We start from the raw sequence: 22,784 nt of genomic DNA, 5'->3' as shown, positions 1-22,784 counted from the left end.
CCTCTGGAAGATCAGAAAGGTAATTGCATGGAGCCAAAAGCAATGGAGATGATCATGAATAGATCTTTTTTCCCCATTTGTATTTAATCATGAGACAGTCTATAGAAGTGAGGCAAAGCAGCAGTGAGATTATGTACCTTCTATAGATTACAGAAGAGGTGTTTGCTGTTCTGAGGCAAATTAGAGTGGATAAATCCCCAGGGCCTAACAAGGTGTTCCCTTAGACCCTGTGGGAGGTGTGCAGAAATTGCAGAGCCCCTGGCAGAGCTATTTAAAATCATCCTTAGCGACAGGTGAGGTACCAGAGGATTAGAGGAGGTAACATTGTTCCATTGTTTAAGAAAGGCTTTAAAACAAATAAACCAGGAAATTATAAACCAGAGAGTCTGACATCAATAGTGGGAAAGTTATTGAAAGGTATTCTAAGGGACCAGATATAGGAGTATTTGGATTGACGTGGACAGATTAGGAATCGTCAGCGTGGCTTTGTGCGTGGTAGTTCATGTTTTCAAGGAAGTTACTAGGAAAGCTGATGAAGACAAGGCAGTGGACACTGTCTACATGAACAAATGCAAAGCACTTGACAAGGTCCCAAATGGGAAGTTGGTCAAGAACATTCAGTTGTCCAGCATCCAAGACAAGGTAGTAAATTGGAATAGACACTGGCTTTGTGGGAGATGCTAGAGAGTGGTAGTAAATGGTTGCCCTTTTGACTGGAGACCTGTGACTAGTGGAGTGCCACAGGGATTGGTGCTGGGTCTCTTGTTGTTTGTCATCTATATCAATAATCTGGATGATAATGTGGTCAACATGATCAACAAATTTGCAGATGACACCAAGATTGAGGGTGCCGTGGACAGTGGAGAAGACCATCACAGTTTGCATCAGGACCAGCTGGAAAAATGGCAGATAGAATTTAACGCAGACAAGTAGGAACAACCAGGGTAGCTCTTATATAGAGAACAGTAAGACACTAAGGAATATGGTAGAACAAAGGGATTTGGGAATACAGGTCCATAATCAATTGAAGGTGGTGTCATTGGTAGATAGGGTCATTAAGAAAACTTCTGGCACATTGGCCATCAAAATCAATATACCAAGTACAGGAGATGGGACGTTATGTTGAAATTGTGTAAGACATTGGTAAAACCTAATTTGGAATACTGTATGTAGTTCTGGTACCCTACCTACAGGAAAGATGTAAATAAAGTTGAAAGATTAGAGAAAATTTACAAGGATATTGCCAGGATTGGAAGACCCAAGTTATAAGGAAAGATTGAACAGATTTGGACTTTAGTTTTTGGAACACAGAAGATTGAGGGGAGATTTGATAGAGGTATACAAAATTATGAGGGGTATAGCTAGGGTAAATGTAAGTAGGCTTTTTCGACTGAGATTGGGTGGCTACAAACAGAGGTCATGGGTTAAATGTGGAAAGTTTAAGGGGAACATGAGGGAAAACTTCTTCACTCAGAGGGTCGTGAAAGTGTGGAATGAGTTGCCAGTGGAAGTGGTGTATGTCAAGCTCAATTTCAATATTTGATAAGTTTGGATAGGTACATGGGTGGTAAGCATATGGTCCAGGTGCAGGTCAATAGGAGTGAGTAGTTTAAATGGTTTGGCATGGACTACACGGGCCAAAGGGCCTGTTTCGGTGCTGTACTTTTCAATGACCCTACGATAATATTCAGAGACTTATTTAAGAATACATTGAGGTTCAGTAAATGGCAAGGGTGTAAAGAATTACCTGGAATATGAAATCTTTCCACAGGAAAATTAGTAAGCAATTCAATGAGACGGTCTTTCTCCTGGAGAAGTGTTTCTTTTAAGGAGTTCTCTCTGTTTCCCCTAGAGTTAAGTGCTTCAATCAGTTGATCCAATTGTTCTGGTGATGAATAAAAAGACCATCTATTCGGTTTGTTTATTGGTCTGTGCAATTCTGCTGCAGGGGTGGAATCAAGAATTTGTTCCTGTTCTGAGGTAGATGGCTGTGAAGATCGTGAAGGAAAAACTGGGGAGTTTTTGTCCTGAGCAATGGGCTTGTCATTGTGTGGCTCATACTGCCTTTGGTCCATCTTCCCTGAAGTTCCATTCCCTGAGGATTCATTACCTTGTGCTTTATCATAAATTTTATTTCCCTGAGACTCCAAAGTTTTATCTAAAGTTTTAACAGGACAAGGCTGTAACATGTCCTCCATTAATCCTTCATAATCTTCTTCCACAAATAAGCCAGGCACAGAACTTAAGACCCAATATCTACGATACATGCGGTCACGCCCCAAAGGGAGAATATTGGTGCATGATGAGGCATTTTGAATTTTCCCTCCGAGTTCTCTCTCTTTTTTCAGCTGTTCAGATTTCAAAGCTTCCTCTTCCTCTGGACTTAAGATTTCTCTCTTTTCCACTGTTGATTCTTCAGCTTCCTCAGGATTCTGCATACTCTTAAACCCAATTTGATTCTTCTTTCCTATAGGTACAAATTAAAATCCAACATTTCCATGAACATTAAGTACCACAGAATATTATAACTTGAAGAGGCAAATAGACACTGTCTCTGAGCTTACACTAATTACTGACATGTATACATATCTCTTTCAAGTATCACATCAACGCTATCAACAACTACAGAAACATTATTTGAGTTTTACAAATAAGTTATGAATCACCTTGGGAACATGCAATAACTCCTCTGCTGCTGTTGAGACACTGTTTTAGACACTTTTAATGTACGTTTGAGAAAGCTGAGAGCAATCAACGCAGAAGTGATCAAATTACCCTGTCAAATGCAGGGAAAAGAAAGGATAAGAAAGGTGCAAATATACTGATGGCATACTAGAGGTTCCCCAAGAACCACTGGGTGTGGAGGAACAGTTACGAACACAGATTATGGAAAGGTGCAGAGTCAATAGGGTTGTCATAGTGGGGGAAGTAGTGGTGGGTTTTCTTAAAAATATTAATGCAAACAAATCCCCACAGCCTGATGGCATATATCCCAGAATATTAAAAGAAATGAGATTGCTGGGTCTTTGTTCAAGAAAGGAAATAAGGATAAGCCAGATAATTATAGGCAAATGAATCTCAAGTCAGTGGTAAGGAAGCTATTGGAGAAGATTCTGAGAGAAAAGATTTATGAACATTGGAAAGTAGAGCAGGCAATTCTTTATAAACTTAATCAAGTTTCTGAAGAGGTGAGAAACAAGTTTGATGAGGGGAAGGCAGTGGATATTACCTACATCAGGGGTTCCCACCCTTTTTGATGATATTGACCAATACAATAAGCAAAGAGTCCATGGACCCCAGATTGGGAACCCTTGATCTACATGGATTTTAATAAGGAGCAAGGATTGTTGAGGATCCCTTCCATCCATTCCACAATTTCTCTGACCCACAACTGCCATGGAGGTGGTACAGGAGCATCACATCTTGGACTGCCAGACTGGATAACATTTCTTCCCTCAGGCTGAGGTCTTGTCACTAGGGCAGCGAGATATTACTGCACTATTTACCTGTGCTCTGCACTATGAGCATTTTGAATTATATTTTATGAACTTCTAGTAATATTTTGTTTTATGCGGTGTGTGATAAATTTTATGGGTGCACTGTGGTCCAGAGGGTTGTTGTTTCATTTGGTTGTATACACGTACAGTCAGATGACAAACTTGAAGGTCTCTTATGGTAGGCTGGCTTACAAAACAAAGATGCAAACATGGATTCAGAACGGACTTGTCCATTGGCGACAGAGTAGGGGTGGAAGGCTGTTATTCTCACTTGTGGGCTATGACTAACATTCCCAATGTTCACTGCTGAAACTTCTTGTTTGTGATATAAACAATTTGGATGAAAATGTAAATGGGTGGATTAGAAAATTTGCAGATGATACAAAGATTAGTGGAGTTGTTTACGTGTAAAGGACTTTCCAAGAATACAGAAGGATAATAGGTCAGTTACAGATATGGCCAGAGAAGTGGCAAATGAGAGTTTAATTTAGCAGGTTGCTAAATTGTTGGGGCACCCCTCCTGCACGAAAAAGAGAAAGAAACAGAACTTGCAAACCCCAATCACTCCCTTGCACAAAAGCTAACATATCGCCCACCTGGACACAGCAGCTACAACAGCAAATCCCTAACATTCCCCCCCCCCCCATCCATTTCCAGACAAAGAAAACAGTCACAATGCCATCAAACAACAAACCCCACCCTCACCCAAAAAATGTATTGCACACTTGCTAATTGGCAACAAGAAAGGAAACAGAAAAAAAATGAAGGAGACCAATATAAACCATAGTCCACACTGATAATTGCATATGTCTTGGAATTTCAAAAACGCCTGCAACGATAAGAGCAACAGCTTGAACTCAGTCCTTCCATTGGGAATGACCTCCAGCCTGATGCAGCCTCCCGTAGAAAATGTCCTCCAGATCAGTTCCATAGTTAACTGAAAGTGGCTACGCAAGTGGATAAGATGGTAGATGTGTATGGCACACCTACCTTCATTCATAAGCATGTTGTGTACAAAAGTAAAGTCATGCTACAACTGTATAAAACTTTAATTAGACCATATTTGGAGTATTGTATGCAGTTCTAGTCACCCTATTATAGGAAGGATGTGGAGATTATGGGAAGTGTGCAAAATGCTGTCTGGATTAGAGTACAAGTTGTAAGGAAGAGTTGTACAAACTTCAATCAGAATCAGGTTTAATATCACCAGCATATGTTGTGAAATTTGTTAACTTAGCGCCAGCAGTACAATGCAATACATGACAATATTGGGGGGGGGGGGGGGGGGGAGGAAATCAGTTACAATAAATAAATAATGTATATACACATATTAAATAGTTAATTTAAAGTAATGCAAAAACAGAAATACTATTTTTAAAAAGAGGTAGCATTCAATCCAAACAACAGAAAGTCTGCAGATACTGGAAATCCAAGCAAAACACAAAATGCTGGAGGAACTCGGGCCAGGCAGCATCAATGGAAAAGAGTAAGTAGTTGACGTTTCAGGCCGAGACCATTCAACAAGACCCTCACACACTAGACAACCTGTCAGAATGACTTCCAAGGTGCATTTGAATTTTGAATGTTTTAGGTGACAAACCAAATCTTTTCAGACTCTGAATGAAATATAGCCACCATCATGTCTTCTTTATAGCTGCATCAATATGCAGCTCAGGAACTTGAAACTGCTCAATCCCTTCACGAGAATTATTTAGTGTTCCCTCATCTTGCTCTTCAAGTCCACAATCAGCTCTTTGGTCTTACTGACATTGAGTGCAAGGTTGTTTCTGTGATACCACTCAACTAGCTGGTACAACTTGCTCCTGTATGCCTTCTTGTCTCCATCTGAGATTCTACCAACAATGACTATCATCAGCAAATTTTTTAGATGGCATTTGAGCTATAACTAGCCACACGGTCATGGGTATAGAGGGAGTAGAGCAATGGGCACCAGTGTTGATCGTCAGCGAGGAGGAGATACTATTACCAATCCACTTCTGGTTAGGAAGTCAAGGATCCAATTGCAGAGGGAGATAAAGGCCCAGGTTTCTGAAGTTTATCGATCAGGACTGTAGGAATGATGGTATTAACGGCAAAGTATGGTCAACAAAAAGCATCCTGACATCAGTATTTGTATTGTCCAGGTGATCTAGGGCCATGTGAAGGGCCATTGAGATTGCGTCTGCTGTAGACCTATTGTGGCGATAGGCAAAAAGGTCCAAGTCCTTGCAGAGGCAGGAGTTGCCATTTCATCACTGTAGATGCAAGTGCCACTTGAATTGTTCTCCCTAGATCATTGGGGGCTGAAGTGAGAACTGATAGAGGTTTTTCAAATTATGATTAGCTTAGGTAGAATTTCCCCAAGGTAAAATGTCAAACACCAGGTAGAAATATCAAACTCCAGAGGACAAACATTTCAGGGTTTGGGTGGTGGGGAGACAGGAAGTTTAAAGGTGACGTGAGGAGCAAGTTTTCTTTTTACATGCAGGGAATATTAAGGTGCACAGAATAGATTACTGGGTTGAGGTTTGGTGGTGTTTAAGCAGCTTTTAGAAAGACAGAGTATGAAGAGAATGAAGGAATATAGATAATACACAGCAGGAAGATATTTAGTACAAATTGGCATCAAAATTGGCACAGCATCATGAATGTAATCATGGCTTATCCAGTGCTTTACTGCTCTACATTCTGTCATAGTGAAAAGAAATGTAGGAAATTGCAATTCTCAGACTAACCTTTTTGTCCCTTTTTACATGATCCCAATTCTTCTTCATCTTCTGTGGCTGTATCACACCCACGATCTCTGTGTGCAGACTCCTGGCTTTCTGTGCTGGTGCTGAGTTCTTCCTGAGTTGTGTCCCGAATCATATCTTCTTCACTTTAGAAATAACTTACATTGACAAGCAAGCAAAGATATTCCCATAATAATTCAGTAATCCCTCCCCCTAAATCTGTAACTAGTCAAATTCCACACCAAGTCAGGTTCCTTGGCCAGATACCAACGTACCTTCAAGTTGCTTTGATCAAGTTGATTAAACAGTACAACTTTACCTATGGTAATTTTTTTTCTGGATAAAAGAAACTGACTTAAATAGACAACAATTAGTTTATTTGCTGCTGTATGGCATTGTAGCCTCTGAAACAATGACTGAGGTTTAAGTGACAAATACTTAAACTAATTAAGTATACAAATATAAACAAAAATTATACAGTAAATCTACATACACCATGACATCCTTCTTCTTAAAAGCAAAGCAGACCAAGAAACTCATCAAGACAGGAGAATAAAATCAATGAACAGTCTGACAAAGAGAGACTGATTTGAGAGAACTAGATTTTGGTGAACAAGAGGTAACTTCAGAATGCTGATCAAAAGCAGCGTTCTATCTTTTAAAATAAGAATGCAGCAGCCACCTAATATGGAGCAAAGCCACTTTATCCATTGGTCCTGTGCCAAAATAGATGCCCAGGTAACCATTTTTGTCCTTCTTGCATTATTAGAAATGCAACTAAAACATTAGTTTTAGACCCCACCTGCCTTTTTCAGATGGCCAAAATCATATCTAAAGTTTGACTAAAGGAAAGCTCTTCTGTCCCAACCTACATTCATTCCTTAGAAGTATTGGAAATTAATCATGACCTGTGAATTTGTAAGACTGTCATGTGACTGTTTTTCAAAATGATAAAACATCAAAATTTGTTCACTAGAATATTTCAAGATATCTACGGTGCTACATAAAACCCTGTAACATTGAATTCTATCCCATTATTCTATTATTTAGGGTCCATATTTTTACTCATTTTTGGCTTGGCTATGTTGCCAACTCATCAATTGCACAACTTTGGTAATGGTGATTAAATCAAATGCTCTCAAGTTACCAGTACGTTACTGATGAAAACATTTTACAATTCTTCACATCAAAGAACACATTTGCCAGCTTTTTTTGGCTTCCTATAGAGGTTCAATTTATTCTCAACTAACAATTCAGTCTTCCAGACAAAAGACCACAGATGCTACAATCTGAAACAAACAAAATGTTAGAAGAACTAAGTGGATCTGTTAGCAACTGGGGAGCCAAAAGGTGAAAGTTAACATTTTAAGTTGAGACCTTGCATCAGGACTGATTAGGGTCTTCACTTGCACTTTTTGCCTCCACACATGCTAACTGATCCAATGTGCTCTTCAGCATTATTTTTTTTAACTTCCCAAATCAGATTAGGATGTTGGAGTTGAAGGCACATAACAAACTGGAAGAATATGGCACACCTATGAAAATGAGGACTGATTATGATGATAGTCCCAAGAAACAGAAAAAGTACATTTCCTTCTGCATTCAAAATAAAACCACTCCCTTGAACTTGTGCCTTGGGTTACAGCTGAAATGACAGTATGTCTGAAAAACCAAAAAAAAAAAAAAAACACAATTCTTCATAGAATAGGGAAGCCAGATAACAATTTTAAATACCTGGGGAATTTGGGGGAAAAAAAACACAATATGATTGAACAAACAAGTTGAAAGAAAATAGAGACAATTTTTGAACTATGTTAAAAGAACTTGCTATCCAAGCGCAATGATCTGTGCAGAAGCATTGCTTAGATTGGTTGAAAGTAGCAAATCTGCATAAAAATTGGATAGGCAATGGCAGAAGATAATTGTCAAGATTATATGCTTAGACCATCAAAACAAGGAGGAACCCGTCACTAACTTGCACCGATAATCCTGTGATTTCAGTAAGAGGCTTAAATGGGGTACCTGTCCAAGTAGACCTGTGCTGATCAACTGACTGAAGTATTCACTGAGATCTTTAACCTCTCACTTTGGTAGTCTGAGATGCCCACCTACTTCAAGCAGGCTTCAATTATATTGGTGCTTAAAGTATATGGTAACCTGCCATAATGGCCATCGCCCAGAAGCACTTACATCCAAAGGGATGAAGTGTTTTGAGAGGCTGGTGATGAAACTCATCAACACCTGTCTGAGAAGCAACTTTAATCCACTCCAATATACCTATTGGCACAATGGTTCCACAGCACATGCTATCTCATTGATACTCCACTCAAATGAAACATCTGGACAGTACAGGTACATACATCAGGATGCTCCACAATTACAGCTTGGCATTCAATACCACCATTCCCTCAAAGCTAATCAATAAACTTGAAGACCTTGGCCTCAAACCCTCCTCATGCAATTGCATCCTCTATTTCCTTATATGCTGACCCTGGCCTGTTTGGATTGGCAACATTTCCTCCACCACCTCTATCAGCACAGATGCACAACATGGTAGCATGCTTAGCCCTCTGCACTTACAACAGTATGGCTAAGCATTGCTCCAATGCTATATTCAAGTTTGCTGATGACACCATCGTCGCAGGCTGCATCAGCATATAGGTGAGAGTCTGAAAATATGACTAAGTGGTGGTACAATAACCTCTTACTCAATGTCAGCAAGACCAAGGAACTGATTATTAACTTCAGTGGTCCATGAGTCAGTTGTCATCAGGGAATCAGAGGAGGCAAGAGCAAGCAACTTTAAATTCCTTGTTGTAATCATTTCAGAGCACCTGTCCAGCATGCAAGTACAATTACAAAGAAAGCATGGCAGCACCTCTAATTCCATAGGATTTTGCAAAGACTTGGCATGACATCTAAAGCTTTGATGCCGAGCATACTGACTGGCTGCATCACAGCCTGGTATCGAAACACCAATGCCCTTGAAAGGAAAATCATACAAAGAGTAGTGCAGTACAGGCCCAGAGCCATTAAACGTTCAAGTTAACACTTTCATTCCCAGAATCATTCCTGTAAACCTCCTCTGGACCCTCTAAAATGCAGCACATTTCCTTAGGTAAGATGCCCAAAACTGCTCATAATATTCAAAGTGTGGTCTGACCAATGCTTAATAAAGTCTCAACATTACATCCTTGCTCTTAAATTTTAGTCCTCTCGAAAAGATCCTGCACAAGGACTCCAAAGCCCCATTGCACCTCTGATTTTTGAATTTTCTGCCTGTTCAGAAAATAGTCTATGCTTTTATTCCTTTGACCAAAATGCATGATCATACACTCCCTATACCAAGTTCCATCTGCCACTTCTTCACCCATTTTCCTTTTGCAGACTTCATGCTAACATCGCACCCACAACACCACCATCCCCTTCACCTATATTCATATCATCTGCAAACTTGGCCATAAAGCCATCAATTCCTTCACCCAAATTATTGACATACAACATGAAAAGAAGACATCCCAACACAGACTACTGTGTAACATGACTAGTCATGGGTAGCTAGCCAGAAGAGGTCCCTTTTATTCCCACTCTTTGCCTCCTCTCAATTTTCTATCCATGCCAATATCTTTCCTGCAATTCCATGGGCTCATATCTTGTTTAGCAGCCTTATGTGCGACACCTTGTCAAAGTTCCTTTGAAAATACAAGTAAACATCCAGACATTTTTGTTGTATTCTGCCTGTTATTTCCTCAAAGAATTCTGACAGATCTGTCAGGCAAGATTTCCCCTTTAGAAAATCAGGCTTTTATCATGTGCCTCCTAGTATCCCAAACCTCAAACTTAACAATGGATTCCAACATCTCCCCAACCACTGAGGTCAGACAAACTGGCCTATAATCTCCCTCCCTTCTTAGAGTGGAATGACATTTGCAACTTGAGTCCTCCAAAGTCATTCCAGAATCTAGAGATGCTTGAAAGGTCATTTCAAGTGTCTCTACAATCTCTTCAGCTTTCTCCTTCAGAACCCTGAGGTACAGAGTACCTGGTCCAGATGATTTATCTACCTTCAGCTTCCCAAGCACCTTCTTAGTAACAGCAACAACACTCACTTCTGCCCCTAACACACTCAAATTTCTGACATAATGCTAGTGTCTTCCACAGTGAAGGCTGATGCCATTTCTTTGTCTTCCATTACTACCTCTCCAACATCATTTTCCAGTAGTCCAATATCCACTCTTGCCTCATTTTTACTCTTCATATGTATATTTTGACATTTTGGTATCATTGGCTAGCTTACCTTGATATTTCATCACTTCTCTCCTTTTGGCTTTTTTTTTTTTTAAGATGCCTTCTATTGGTTTTAAAAACTTCCCAATCATCTAACTACCCACTGATCTGTAGTATTAAATGCCCTCTCTTTATTTTATGCTGTCTTTGACTTTTATCAGCCATTGGTTGCCTCATCCTGCCTTTAGAGTATTACATTTTCTTTGGGATGTATATAATCTGTCCGATTTCAATCAACTCTGGCAAGCTCCTCTCTCGTGCCTCCAATTCCCTTTACTCCACTAATACGTCTGACTACCTTCTGCTTATCAAACTGAAGGGCAAATTTTATATTATGATCACTGTCTCCCAAGGGTTCCCTAATCAAATCTGGCTCATTACACAATACCTGAACCAGAATTGTCTTTCCCCAAGTGGGCTCAACCACAAGCTAAATCACTAAAATACCATCTCATAGGCATTCCACAAATTTCCTCTCTTGGGATCTAGCTCCAACCTCATCTTCCCAATCTACCTGCATAGTGAAATCCCCCATTATGATTGTAACATTGCCCCTTCTACAAGCCTTTTCTAATGCCTATTGCAATTTGTATCCCATATCCTTGCTACTATTTGGAGGCCTGTACAACTCCCATCAGGGCTTTTCTTTAAAACCTTTGCAGTTTAACACTACCCACAAGGATTCTACTTCTTCTGATCCCATGTCACCTCTTTATAAGGATTCTGCCTACCCTCCTGTCCTTATGATACAATATATATCCTTGAATGTTAAGCTCCCAACTATAATTTTCTTCCAGTCATGATTCAGTGAAGCCCACATCATACCCATCAATCTCTAACTGCCTTACAAGATCATCTTCCTTATTCTGTATACTGCATACATTCAAATATAACACCTGCAGTACTGTATTCATCACCCTTTTTGATTTTGACCCTATTTTACACTTCAACTCATCCCACAGATGCAATTTTGCCCATTCAACTGCCTGTCCTTCAGACTCACCACACTCTGCATCTACTTGTATACACACTGCCCCATCCTCCGCCCTATCATTCTGGTTCCCAAACTCCTGCCAAAATAGCTTAAAATTGGGTTAATCTGAAATAAAGCAGTATTCAAGTATATTTTTGTATGGCAGAACCAAAAATATAGTCTAGGCCTTGCTTTTTCTATATAGAACTCTTAACATTGTACCCACAGCAATAGAAAAACTTTTAGTTGAGCCAAAAAAGTTGGATGAACTCAGCAGGTCGGGCAGCATCCGTTGAAATGAGCAGTCAACGTTTCAGGCAGAGACCCTTCGTCAGGACTAAAGAAGGAAGGGGCAGGGGCCCTATAAAGAACGTGAGGGGTGGGTGGAATGTGCCAGCTGATAAACCAATCAGAGGGAAAATCAAGGGGTGGAGGAGGGGAAGCAGGAAGGGGATAGGCCAGAGAGGTGAAGAAGGAATCTAAGGGGAAAGCACTATGGGTAGTAGAAGGCAGAATCATGAGAGAGGTGACTGGCAGCTAGAAGAGGAGACAAGGTGAAAGTGGGATGGGGGAAGGGAGAGGAAGGGAATTACTGGAAGTTGGAGAATTCGATGTTCATACCAAGGGGCTGGAGACTACCCAGACGGTATATGAGGTTGTTGTTCCTCCAACCGAAGTTTGGCCTCATCATGGCAGTAGAGGAGGCCATGTATGGACATATCCGAATGGGAATGTGAAGCAGAGTTGAAGTGAGTGGCAACCGGGAGATCCTGTCTGTTGTGACGGACGGAGCGGAGGTGCTCGATGAAGCAGTCCCCCAATCTGCGTTGGGTCTTGCCGATGTACAGTAGGCCGCACCGGATGCAATAATTACCCCAACGGACTCACAAGTGAAGTGCTGCCTCACCTGGAAGGACTGTTTGGGGCCCTGAATGGTGGTAAGAGAGGAGGTGTAGGGACAGGTGTAGCACTTACGCTTGCAGGGATAAGTGCCCGGTGGGAGATCTGTGGGGATGCTGCCCGACCTGCTGAGTTCATCCAACTTTTTTGTATGTCTTGATTTGACCACAGCATCTGCAGTGTACTTTGTGTTTAGTTGAGTCAAGTTGCTTTTGAACCATCTTTACACGTCAGAACTCAAGGCTTTCAATTTGGACTTTTTAAAAGCATGGAATGACTTCACTAAGCCGTCACTAAAAACTTACATTGAATTTCTCTTTGAATTTCTCTGCTCTTCTTTCAGCAGGTCATGCCTCTCCTTGAACCTTAGTTCTTGCTCTCTTAGTCGTTCTTCTTTTCTCTTGCGATATCTGCCAGGTAATGTCAACATTAAATAACAAAATTAAATGTACAAGAATATCAAAAGTAGTATGCAATTTAGCTCTCAAGACATAATGGATACAAAAATCCTAGCTAGCTACAACCTGGGCCATTGAAAGCAACCTGCAGTATATACATGTTTTTTTAAACTATGTGACTATCCTCCTAAGTCACATACTGCACGATGCAAGCACATTAATGTTACTCAAACCAAATTTCTATTCCTGCAGTATAATCAACAGAATGAAACTCATTGGTGGCACTTTTAAAAAAATACCTTATTTAAGGCTATCCTTAGTAAGCAATAATTGTGAAAACTAGATTAGTGGATATAATTTGGTAAAAATCAATACCACTGGAACTAGGCAAGCTTCAGTTTCACAGCCAAAGTCTTATGGGCATTTATGTAAAACGATGACAGCACAATTTGCTTGTCTGGCATAGCTCAGCTGTCATAACACATGCTTCAAAGCAGACTTGCATTACTTAAGATACCATGATGGTGCATTGTGGATGAAACCTGTATGTTAGGCTGGGATTTTCCCAATGAAGAGAGGGATTTTTGTCAAATTTGGTTCCTTAAACACACCAAAAATGAAACTAAAGCTTGTTACCTGGAAGACAAGACCACAAGACATGGGAGCAGAATTAAGCTATTTCTCCCATCAAGTCTGCTTCACCATTTGATTGTGGCCAATTTATTTTTCCATTTTTCTTCCTCCTCCCTATAACCTCTAATGCCCTTACTAATTAAGTACCAATCAACCTCTGCTTTAAATATACACAATAATTGGCTGCCAAACTTCCAGTGGCAATGAATTCCACATATTCATGTCCTTCAGGCTAAAGAAATTCCTCAGGTCTGTTCTAAAGGGACATCTTTCTCTGAAGTTGTGCCCTCTGGTCTTAGACTCTTCCACTACTGGAAATAACCTCTCCAGATCCACTCATCTAGGCTTTTCAATATTTGGTAGGTTTAAATTAAATCCCCCCACTTCATTCTTCTAAACTCTAATGGCTCCAGTCCAGAGTCATCAAATGCTTCTTAAACATTAACCTTTCATTCGCAGGATCATCCTCAAACTTCCTTTACACCCTCTCCAATGCCAGCACATCCTTTTCACGAGGCCCTAACCATTAAGTGGCATAAATTTGTTTCAAAAGGGTCACCTGTATATTCTTACATAGATGCAGCACACACTTTTAAAAAAACCAACAAATCACTCATTATCCCTCAACTATGGAATTGAAGCTTTGAGTGAGATATGATAATACCATTTATAGGTCTTTCTGCATCATTCTAGAAATTTGAGAAGAACAATTTGGTTTCAATTATAGTTGTAGCCATGATGTCATTCCCATGTCAGATGCATATAGGATTATTTCATTCCCCATACAATGCTTTTGAAACACTACAGGAAAACTTAAACTATATGTCAAGTTCCCATGTCAGGTGCTCCCATGTCATTTCCCACTTCATATAATCTTAATTAAACCTGCAAATAATGACTTCAAATTTAATGCATTCCCACCCTAACTATTGATTATGCTGATGACTTCATGTGACAATATCTGCCCTGCCTGCCCCTAAATATTCTACCTAAATTGGGCCACTGATACCCATTCCCTCCAAATCCTTGACAGCTATAGCACAGAACTGTCAGACCAGTTTCCAAGTTCTTGCAACCCTTCCAACACATCTGTAGGCACAGTTCTATGATAAATTATCATTGTCTAGTCAGTCCATACCTTGCTGCAGCTTCCTCTCGCCCTCTGCGGTGCTGCTCAGCTTTTAGTTCTCTAAATTCTTGCCTAGTCTGTTTCAGAATCTCTACATTATCTTCAATGAAGTCCCTTGTGGAAACCAGAGTTAGTAGCTGTCCACACAGAGCATGCAGTACCTTCAGTTTTTCCGCTGGCAAAAAGCAAGCAAAGGGATTATCAATGCATGTGCAGCAAGTTGTGCGCCAAGTCTAATTTATTCTTTACTTGTTGTTTCAGTGATGATGCATACTGAGAAGTTGTGCTCTGATTTGTACACTTCCGTTTCTTTGAAACTTTTACTGAATTGCCAACATTTATGGTCGAAATAAAATAGTCAAATGTTTGTTATAAAAATCTTTTAAAAACGTACAATCATTGAATAAACTTTCTCCTTTAGGTGGATTGATAATGACTAAACTGCTACAGGAGCGAGAAAGTTTTAAAAAAAAAACGTAAACATCGTTACCTGATGTCAAATCGTACACTGGGACATTTGTTAGCTTTTTTAGAAGTTCTGGATTATTCATTCTGAATTCAACACAGGCATCATCTGAAGCATCAAATCCACCTTGTTGCTGGTATCGATACTTTGCATTTGCTGGTGTTACATCTGCCCCCGCTGCCAAGATGTGAAGTCGGAGGATTTCAGACAGTGTGCAGCTATCGAGATCCAAATTACGCAATGAGCAGCCTTCAACAAATAAGCAGGTAAACATTTAATGATCATTAGGCTAGTAAAGCAAGTTTTTCCCCCAATGAAAATTCAAACTGCAATTATAAGTAAAGGACCTTGGTAGAGCTGGGGCCATGCAGCTGCAAAAGCTGCAATGGCAGAGACTGCACATTTGGAGGAATCTAGATCTTCATCCAAAGCATCTGTGAATTGAATAAAAAGTCAGAAGTTGTTGTTAGACACAGATACAATGTGTTAAAGATACCTCCAGGACAACTTACAATTAAAAGCAGCACATTTAAAGTTTTAACTCTCTAAAATGACTGCTTAGTTTCGCAAAGTATTAGTTAGATTGTATTTCAATGCTGTCCACCTCCCCCATTAAAAACATAGAATCTGCCAAGCACCAATATTGGAATCGGTATTAGGAAAAATAATAACCACATTTCTTTGAACTTAACTCAGCCACGGCCACCAAGAAAATAAACTGCTGAAACGTTCACTATTAAACAATTTTAGATCGCCCACCCTCCATGCAGAATTGCAACTTGTAAATTACCAGTTTTACATGGCCAGTGGATTACACTGGAAATGTGCAATTTGAGCAAGGGCTTCTTGTGCTTTTGGTGACTTTAGTTTTATACTCCCACACCTACAACACATTTTCTGTACTTTCATGACATAATTCATTAAGAATAAAAACACATACTTCATATCTTAATAAAGCTGCATCTAATGTGCATATTTCTGAACTTGTTAAGAAACTCTTATTATGGGTTGAACCTTTTTAGGTTCAGCTCAGGGATTTATTATAGCTACAGGAAAAAGCATCAACTTCCAGTTTCTATAAAATATTGCAACTAAATCAGTCATGACAACAAATAAACAAATCTAGTTATCTACTTCTTATCCCTCCCTTGTGATGCACATTGCTCATGCACAAATGCAATTGATCAACTGTTTATACAGTATTTGACAGCTATAAACTGAATACAGGGGATGTTATAAAACAATGCCAATTGGGTTTTAATAGTGCCAAAGGAAAAAAAAAGCCAAGTAGATTGCAAGTTAAAGTAAAAAAAAAACCTCATCTTTACTATATACATTTCAATCTCAGCATTCCCTGGAATGTATGTTTAAAATCACCAGCTTGTATATTAGTAAGACCAACAGGTCAAGAGATTTTGTCTTAACTTATTCAGGAAGTCTATCAATAACAAGTATAAGTTGCTGATTACACCACTAATCTGGATCTTCAAACCAATCTCTACCTTTAGGATCTGGTTCCTTTAGTTGTTCTTTGGCTACTTCTTCCTCTTCCTCTGCATGTGCCTGGAAGATTGCAGTTAGGAAAAAAAACAGCAATTCACAGAGTGGTCCTTCCGTGTCATTCCCAACAAGTGCTTCCTCTAGACTTTCTGTGAATTAATCAGAATCATTCCATCAGATCAGCAATTTTGCAACGATAAATCTTAGAATCTTAAATATTCTGAGAATATTATTGCACATCTAAAGTAGTGGAAAAATTCTGGTTTACTTCAAACAATTAGAAAGATTAGTTTCATTATCAAGTTATAGTCTTTTAAATGGGAGTGATAAAATACATTTGTTGCCAGTTATTAAGCTGCCTCAGTTCCAATATAGAATTCTCCATCATCATAAGTGGTCCCTTGAGAAAGTGGGAAACTTGCCCTTTGTGCATTTTTGTGGGTCCTGAGGTTACTGGGAAAGCCAATGTGAAACCACGAATTCTTCTACACAACAGGCCCCTGGTCTGATGGAATTAGTGATCTGGCAGTTTTGCAAGAGACATGCTCCTTCTTTCATGTTCAGTACCATCCAAAATACTAGTCCTCCACTCTTGAGTAGAAACAAATCAGATCTAGAGGAATGAGTGGAAATACTGGATTTCAAGGTGGCTCTGAGAAGATCATTGAATCTCCCCCGAGCTAATAATCTCTCTCCATGACAAAACTCTATCTTCATTTCAGGAATCTAATGCCCAGCAAGCAAAGTATATTTCCATATCAATGGATTTGACCAAATGTGATTAGATTCTCAAAGCTAGGGATTTTATCTAGGCCAGGACACTGTTAAGTTGGCTTTTGCATTTGACATACTTTGCAGAGACCTATTTGGTGGCATTTCTCTAGTTGTAGGTAGAACAAGACCCAAAATACATAGGAAGGCAGACATGAAATTCTTTGGTTCACAACCAACAGTAATATTTGTTTAGTATGGGATGACATACAGAACATAAAAAAGTACTATGATGGTTAATAAAAGAAATCTTCAAGATGTGCTTATATTATTGTTGAGTGCAAGACCTAGGGAAAAAGTTCAGGTATTTTGATGAGCAATTCGCCTCTTGACTTAAAAAAAAAGTACACTATTTGCAGCAACACACTACATACAAGATCTTGTGGAAATCCAGCTTCTTGGACTTATGATAATGACATCACTAAACTTGTATTTCAGAATTCCCCATCTAACAGCAATACAGAAACAACAGTGTAAATACTCTGTCATGAACATGAAATCTATTAAAGATAGCAACAAGAGTGCCAATAGCATATCCTAGGCCCCAACGTGAATTTATCTATACTTGAACCCACCCATAAGCAAACTTTCGGCTAATCATTATTTTACTTGCACAAACATCTAATTTCACAATTCAAAATTATTACCTAGACTCACACCATCTGGAAACTCATCCTGGAGGTCAAATAGCTCTCCAAATGCATGCAAAAACTCTAGAACCATCAATGCATCACCAAACAGTTCTGATGGTAATCTGGTCTTCACAGGTGTTGGAGAAGGAAGTTCCTATGAATTAAAAAATATTGGCAATGGACATTATGCAATATTAATTCAAAACAATTGCAAATTATTTTAATATTGCAAACTCATTTATCAAAGTAAGAGTTCTTAGTGCATGTGCAAGTAAACAGATCAGCTGGTTATCTAATCACACAGCTATTTAAAACACTCCTTGGCATTTTTAGCATCTACATCTCAGGATTTAGGATCATACATTAACATTAAACATTGTGAATTGACAATATGAGAAACATCAGCCCAAGACAGTCAGCAGCAGTTTTGTGATTCTTGAAGTCAGGCATTTAAGATTTCTTGTACAACCAGCCAATATATTATCACTACACCTTCAGATAGTTGCACATAGATACCACAAACAGAAAATTAGTAACGACAGAGGTACTGAGATAATGTATAGTACATTATTGGAGTGCTCACAGATGCAGAAGAGAGTGCCATTTTCTAATCAAGATGCTAACTAATTTAAGTGCTTGCTGTGACATGCATGCGCAGCATATTCCATGTGGATTTCCTGTGCAACTGCTCCTAGTTAAATCAAAGCACATGGTCTCTCAGTTATACCATCTTTGTACAGCAAATTGATCTTTATCCAGTTTCTCTTCTGTACCCTTCTGGTCTCCTTTCCTTGAGAGATGTCATGATATAGAACCCATCTCTGAGTATCTAGAGTGGGGAAACTGCATTTTAAAATTCAACTGGCTTCTTCTCATTTATTGCCTCATTCGAATCATATGCCCATTACTCTTGCTTCCCAGTTTGCAGATCCATTCCATTTAACTCTCTGCAGTACATCCATCTATCACAATCACAAACCACTATGTTGATAGGCCTATTCTTGATACATCAATCTTACATTTCATGCCCAACCAATGCTTCTTCGTCCCATCTCCCTCAGCCAATTCTACTCATTCAACTTTTATATTACCCACGAGGTGCACTGAAGCACATCACCAAATTTCTGTCACATCCACTGCTGCACAAGACAAGATCAATGGGTCCATGGAAATACAACCACTTTAGGAGACTTCAATTCACACAAAACCCTGTATTGTTGCTAATCATTGATTACTGTATCCTTGGTTGAAATCCTTGAACTTTGTATTTAAAAGATTCAAGCAATTAGATCAATTTATCAATTGCAATTATGGACACATTAAAAAAATGTTTTGCTTGCTCTGCCCACAGCCATTGAAAAAGTAATACTTTCAAGAGGAGGACAATAATGGACTGTAGAGAAAATAAATAAAAATGGCAGTATAAAAAGGAAGAATCAGTTATGCTATGGCTTTGACAGCAATTTTAGCAAATGTTATTACCAGATGCAATTTAAAAGATGGACCTGAGAAAATAACACAGGAAGAATATGACACAGTAGAATATTATGTGCAAATTATGACAATTTCTAATGGCATGGCTCATGATTAGTCAGAACAAACATCATTTGAAGAGGCAGAAGTAAAAGTATACCACCATCTTGTGGGAGGACTCCAGAATTACATCCATTATTATCGCATTTTCTAAATGGCTGTTAATAACACATATGGATTTTAAGCAGTTATTCATAGAAAGTACATAAACTTTAAAAACCTCACAGTTACCTTTAAGTCCTCACATTCCATATCTTCACGGGGTTTATTCCATTCCTTAAGATATTCAGCATACTTTTTCTTTTCTTCTCGTAGTTTCTCTCTTTCCTGTTTTAAGGAGACCGAATTTTAATTATGCACACCTAAAATCAGACTCTAATAATTTTGTAAGTGGAAATTAATTTTGATGACAACATCTCTGGCCAAACACAAGCCAAAATCAAGGTAGTTAAGGCAAATTAAAGAAACGTCAGGTTTCAATTTCCTCTAATGATACAAAGGAATCAGTTGAGTGACAGATGTAGGTGGGAAGACAAGGGAAAAAGAAAGAACAAGCAGTTTAAAAATAGTTAAGTTATAGGTGATAAAACCATGTGCAGTCTTGCAATAAGAGCATGTATCATTCAACTGAAAATAAATCAAGTTATAAGTAATGAACACACTTTTTGAAAACTGTAGTCTGCATTTTAATTGAGTCAAACTATTATTCATTACCTTCTCTTTCTCCAATTTTAAGCGTTCCTTTTCTTCTTTCCTTTTCATTTTCGCTTGTTCTAATATTTTCTTTAATTCTTCTTTTTTCTTCTCTTTGTCCTCTTTTTCTTTCTTTTTAGCTTCCAAAATCTCCTTTCTTTTCTTTAACTCATTTGCTAGTTCCTCCTCTTTCCTCCTTTTGGCTTTCAGAGAAATAAGAAATTAATTAATCAAGCTGGAAACTATTCTGAAAATGCAAGTTAACAAAAACATAACTTTGGCAATAATCTTGACAATTTATGGAACGCACCAATTTTTATTTTCAAGATTTTTTTAACCCGTCACTGATGCTACTTAGCAGATTCTGCCCCTTTTAAGTTCTCAAAAGATCTCAAATACAATAAACTAACTTTCTGAAACACCTTTCCAATGCTTCTGGGCACCATTGTCCATGACAAACTTACCAAACATTTCAATTGTTCAAAAGCATTATCACATTAAACAATGCTGTTTTCTTTAATTGATCTATATTTTGTTTCTTGTCTCAGTTTGTACCACATTGCTAGCAAATAAACTGCCACACCTTCTCTTGTATACCATTATAATTTCCAATTCCATACGCTTCTCAAATGATGTACTCTTATTGACCAGATTAACATTCCAGCCCCACATCCATCAACCATGATTACCTGTACTTGAATTTCAAGCACGTACCAACTGTATTAAGGCGGCAAAATGAAAATGGAATCCAAAAACTACACAATTAATCCCCTTTCCTTTTACAATCTGGCAGTAAAAGGAAGCTTGGAAATAAGTCATTGACTGCTCTTCAGGATGGAAAACAAAACATGGTTTACCTAGTGCTCTCATTTCTTTTTGCCTGTGCAACTTTTCAATTTCTTGTGCAGGTTTGGTTTTGTGCCTTGATGCATCCTCCCCGTCAGTAGCACTATCAGACTGTGACTAGATAATTAAATAGGTTAGTCAGTATTTCAATATACTTAGTTATTTTCCTTCTTTTCACCACCCAGATTCCCACACCCTTTTTAAGTGAAACACAAACTTATCCATATCTCACACATTAATACAAATTTCACCATATATAATGTGTTTTTCTTTAAACTGGAAAGCAGCATTTTGGAGAATGCTTTCAGTGCATCAGGAAATATGACCTAAATGTTGATCAACTTCCCTGTTCCACTTCCATACTGACTTAAGTCCTCAGCCTACCATGTTGTCACAACATATAATTTGATAAACAGCATTTTATCTCCCAACCACCCTTCTGGACCCAAAAACCATGTGCAATTTAAAAAAACGATTATGTTGCCACATACACCCTAGAATATATCACAAGTTCCTTTGTTTTAATTCATTCGTTAATCACTAATTTCTGTTTTTCCTTTCCCTTACTTTTAAGCTTTTTTCTAGTTCTGCTGAAAGATCATTGAACCAAAATAGTAATTTTGCTGTATTTCCACATATACTACCAAAACTGATATTTTAAACATTTCTAAAGAGTTTTCAAAAAGACTGATTTTGGCCACTTCAGTGGTCTGAACGAAAGGTGACATGACTTTCCATGGAAAATAGTGAAAGGGAGGGATAAAAAGTGCATTCTCAATTTTTATACCTACTCCTGAACAGCAAATTTTGAAACCAGAACAAGCAAATGTCATGGTGAATAAACAATGTTTGATTAGAAAAAGACCATAAGAACAGAAATTAAGTTATGCCTCCAATAGCTACAAGCTGCTGTGTCCTTGTACAACCAACCAGATAAGCTAAACAGGAGTACAAAATCTCCTTACAGTCTTCTCTAACAAATGACAAAGACAGCTACAATCTATTCACAACTCTTACATCCATCAGTTTCATTTTAAAAAAATAAATCAGCTACCTACTTTTTGGGGTAGAGCAAATAAAGAGGGAGGGAGAGAGGGATGCAGGACGCCCAACTTCGAAACCAAAACGCCCAATTACAGTAGAATTAGAGCATGGGACAGATAATAGTTTATTAATACTGTTTATTTAAAAATTGTTTATTTGCACTAGAATCAAATTTTTGACAACAAAATTAATTTATGATTGATGAAAAATTTGATCAGCTAATCAATATTAATTGCCAGGTAAAAAGACAGTGCAAAGCATCTGACATGCTAGCAAAACAAAGTCAGGCAGGAAAGCCAGTTGACAGTTGGCAAAGGGGTAGTTTTATACCAGCTGAGTACGTAAGAAGGTGGCAGATGAAATACTGAAGGCATTATTGGCAGATGTAGTTTGTAAATAGAAGATTCCAGCTAATTGGACCACATCGGGACCAGTACTTTTTGGTCCAATTAAGCGGTTACCTCAATTAGACGAAGTTTGTGGAAATAGTTAAAATGGTATAAAAAAAAACAAACTAATTTTAACTAGGTAATAAATTATATATTTGAATGAAACAGAACAAATTAGACTACTACAGTACATCAATGTGTATATTAATTCCTAATATTTGTTGGAGAAATTCATGAAGTGTATGCTGCTGTGTCCCTTTGACTGTAAACAAACAAAATCAACACAGTTACCTAGTGCAGATAATGCAACACCATCATACAATGCTTTTGTTAATTGCTTTGTCCAAATCTTCATTTGCAT

The 22,784-nt window shown here is 38.5% G+C and overlaps 1 protein-coding gene across 2 annotated transcripts in view; it reads right to left on the bottom strand.

Moving 5' to 3' along the window:
- The window catches only part of baz1a (bromodomain adjacent to zinc finger domain, 1A), a 74,409-nt gene that overhangs the window by 32,570 nt on the left and 19,055 nt on the right, over positions 1–22,784 (bottom strand). For both annotated transcript variants that reach the window (XM_073040022.1, XM_073040023.1), the window contains exons 8-18: positions 21,002–21,107; positions 20,166–20,347; positions 19,683–19,778; positions 17,934–18,072; positions 16,518–16,664; positions 15,363–15,449; positions 15,040–15,264; positions 14,559–14,724; positions 12,695–12,799; positions 6,233–6,375; positions 1,748–2,467 (exon numbers count right to left, since the gene is read on the bottom strand). In XM_073040022.1, the coding sequence (XP_072896123.1) occupies positions 1,748–2,467; positions 6,233–6,375; positions 12,695–12,799; positions 14,559–14,724; positions 15,040–15,264; positions 15,363–15,449; positions 16,518–16,664; positions 17,934–18,072; positions 19,683–19,778; positions 20,166–20,347; positions 21,002–21,107 (2,116 nt within the window). The remainder of the gene's footprint in view (positions 1–1,747; positions 2,468–6,232; positions 6,376–12,694; positions 12,800–14,558; positions 14,725–15,039; positions 15,265–15,362; positions 15,450–16,517; positions 16,665–17,933; positions 18,073–19,682; positions 19,779–20,165; positions 20,348–21,001; positions 21,108–22,784) is intronic.

This window comes from Hemitrygon akajei, chromosome 3 (assembly GCF_048418815.1).
Source record: "Hemitrygon akajei chromosome 3, sHemAka1.3, whole genome shotgun sequence".
NCBI lineage: Eukaryota > Metazoa > Chordata > Chondrichthyes > Myliobatiformes > Dasyatidae > Hemitrygon > Hemitrygon akajei.
The sequence above is the reverse complement of the archived record's forward strand: the minus strand, read 5'-3'. Positions and strand labels throughout refer to the sequence as shown.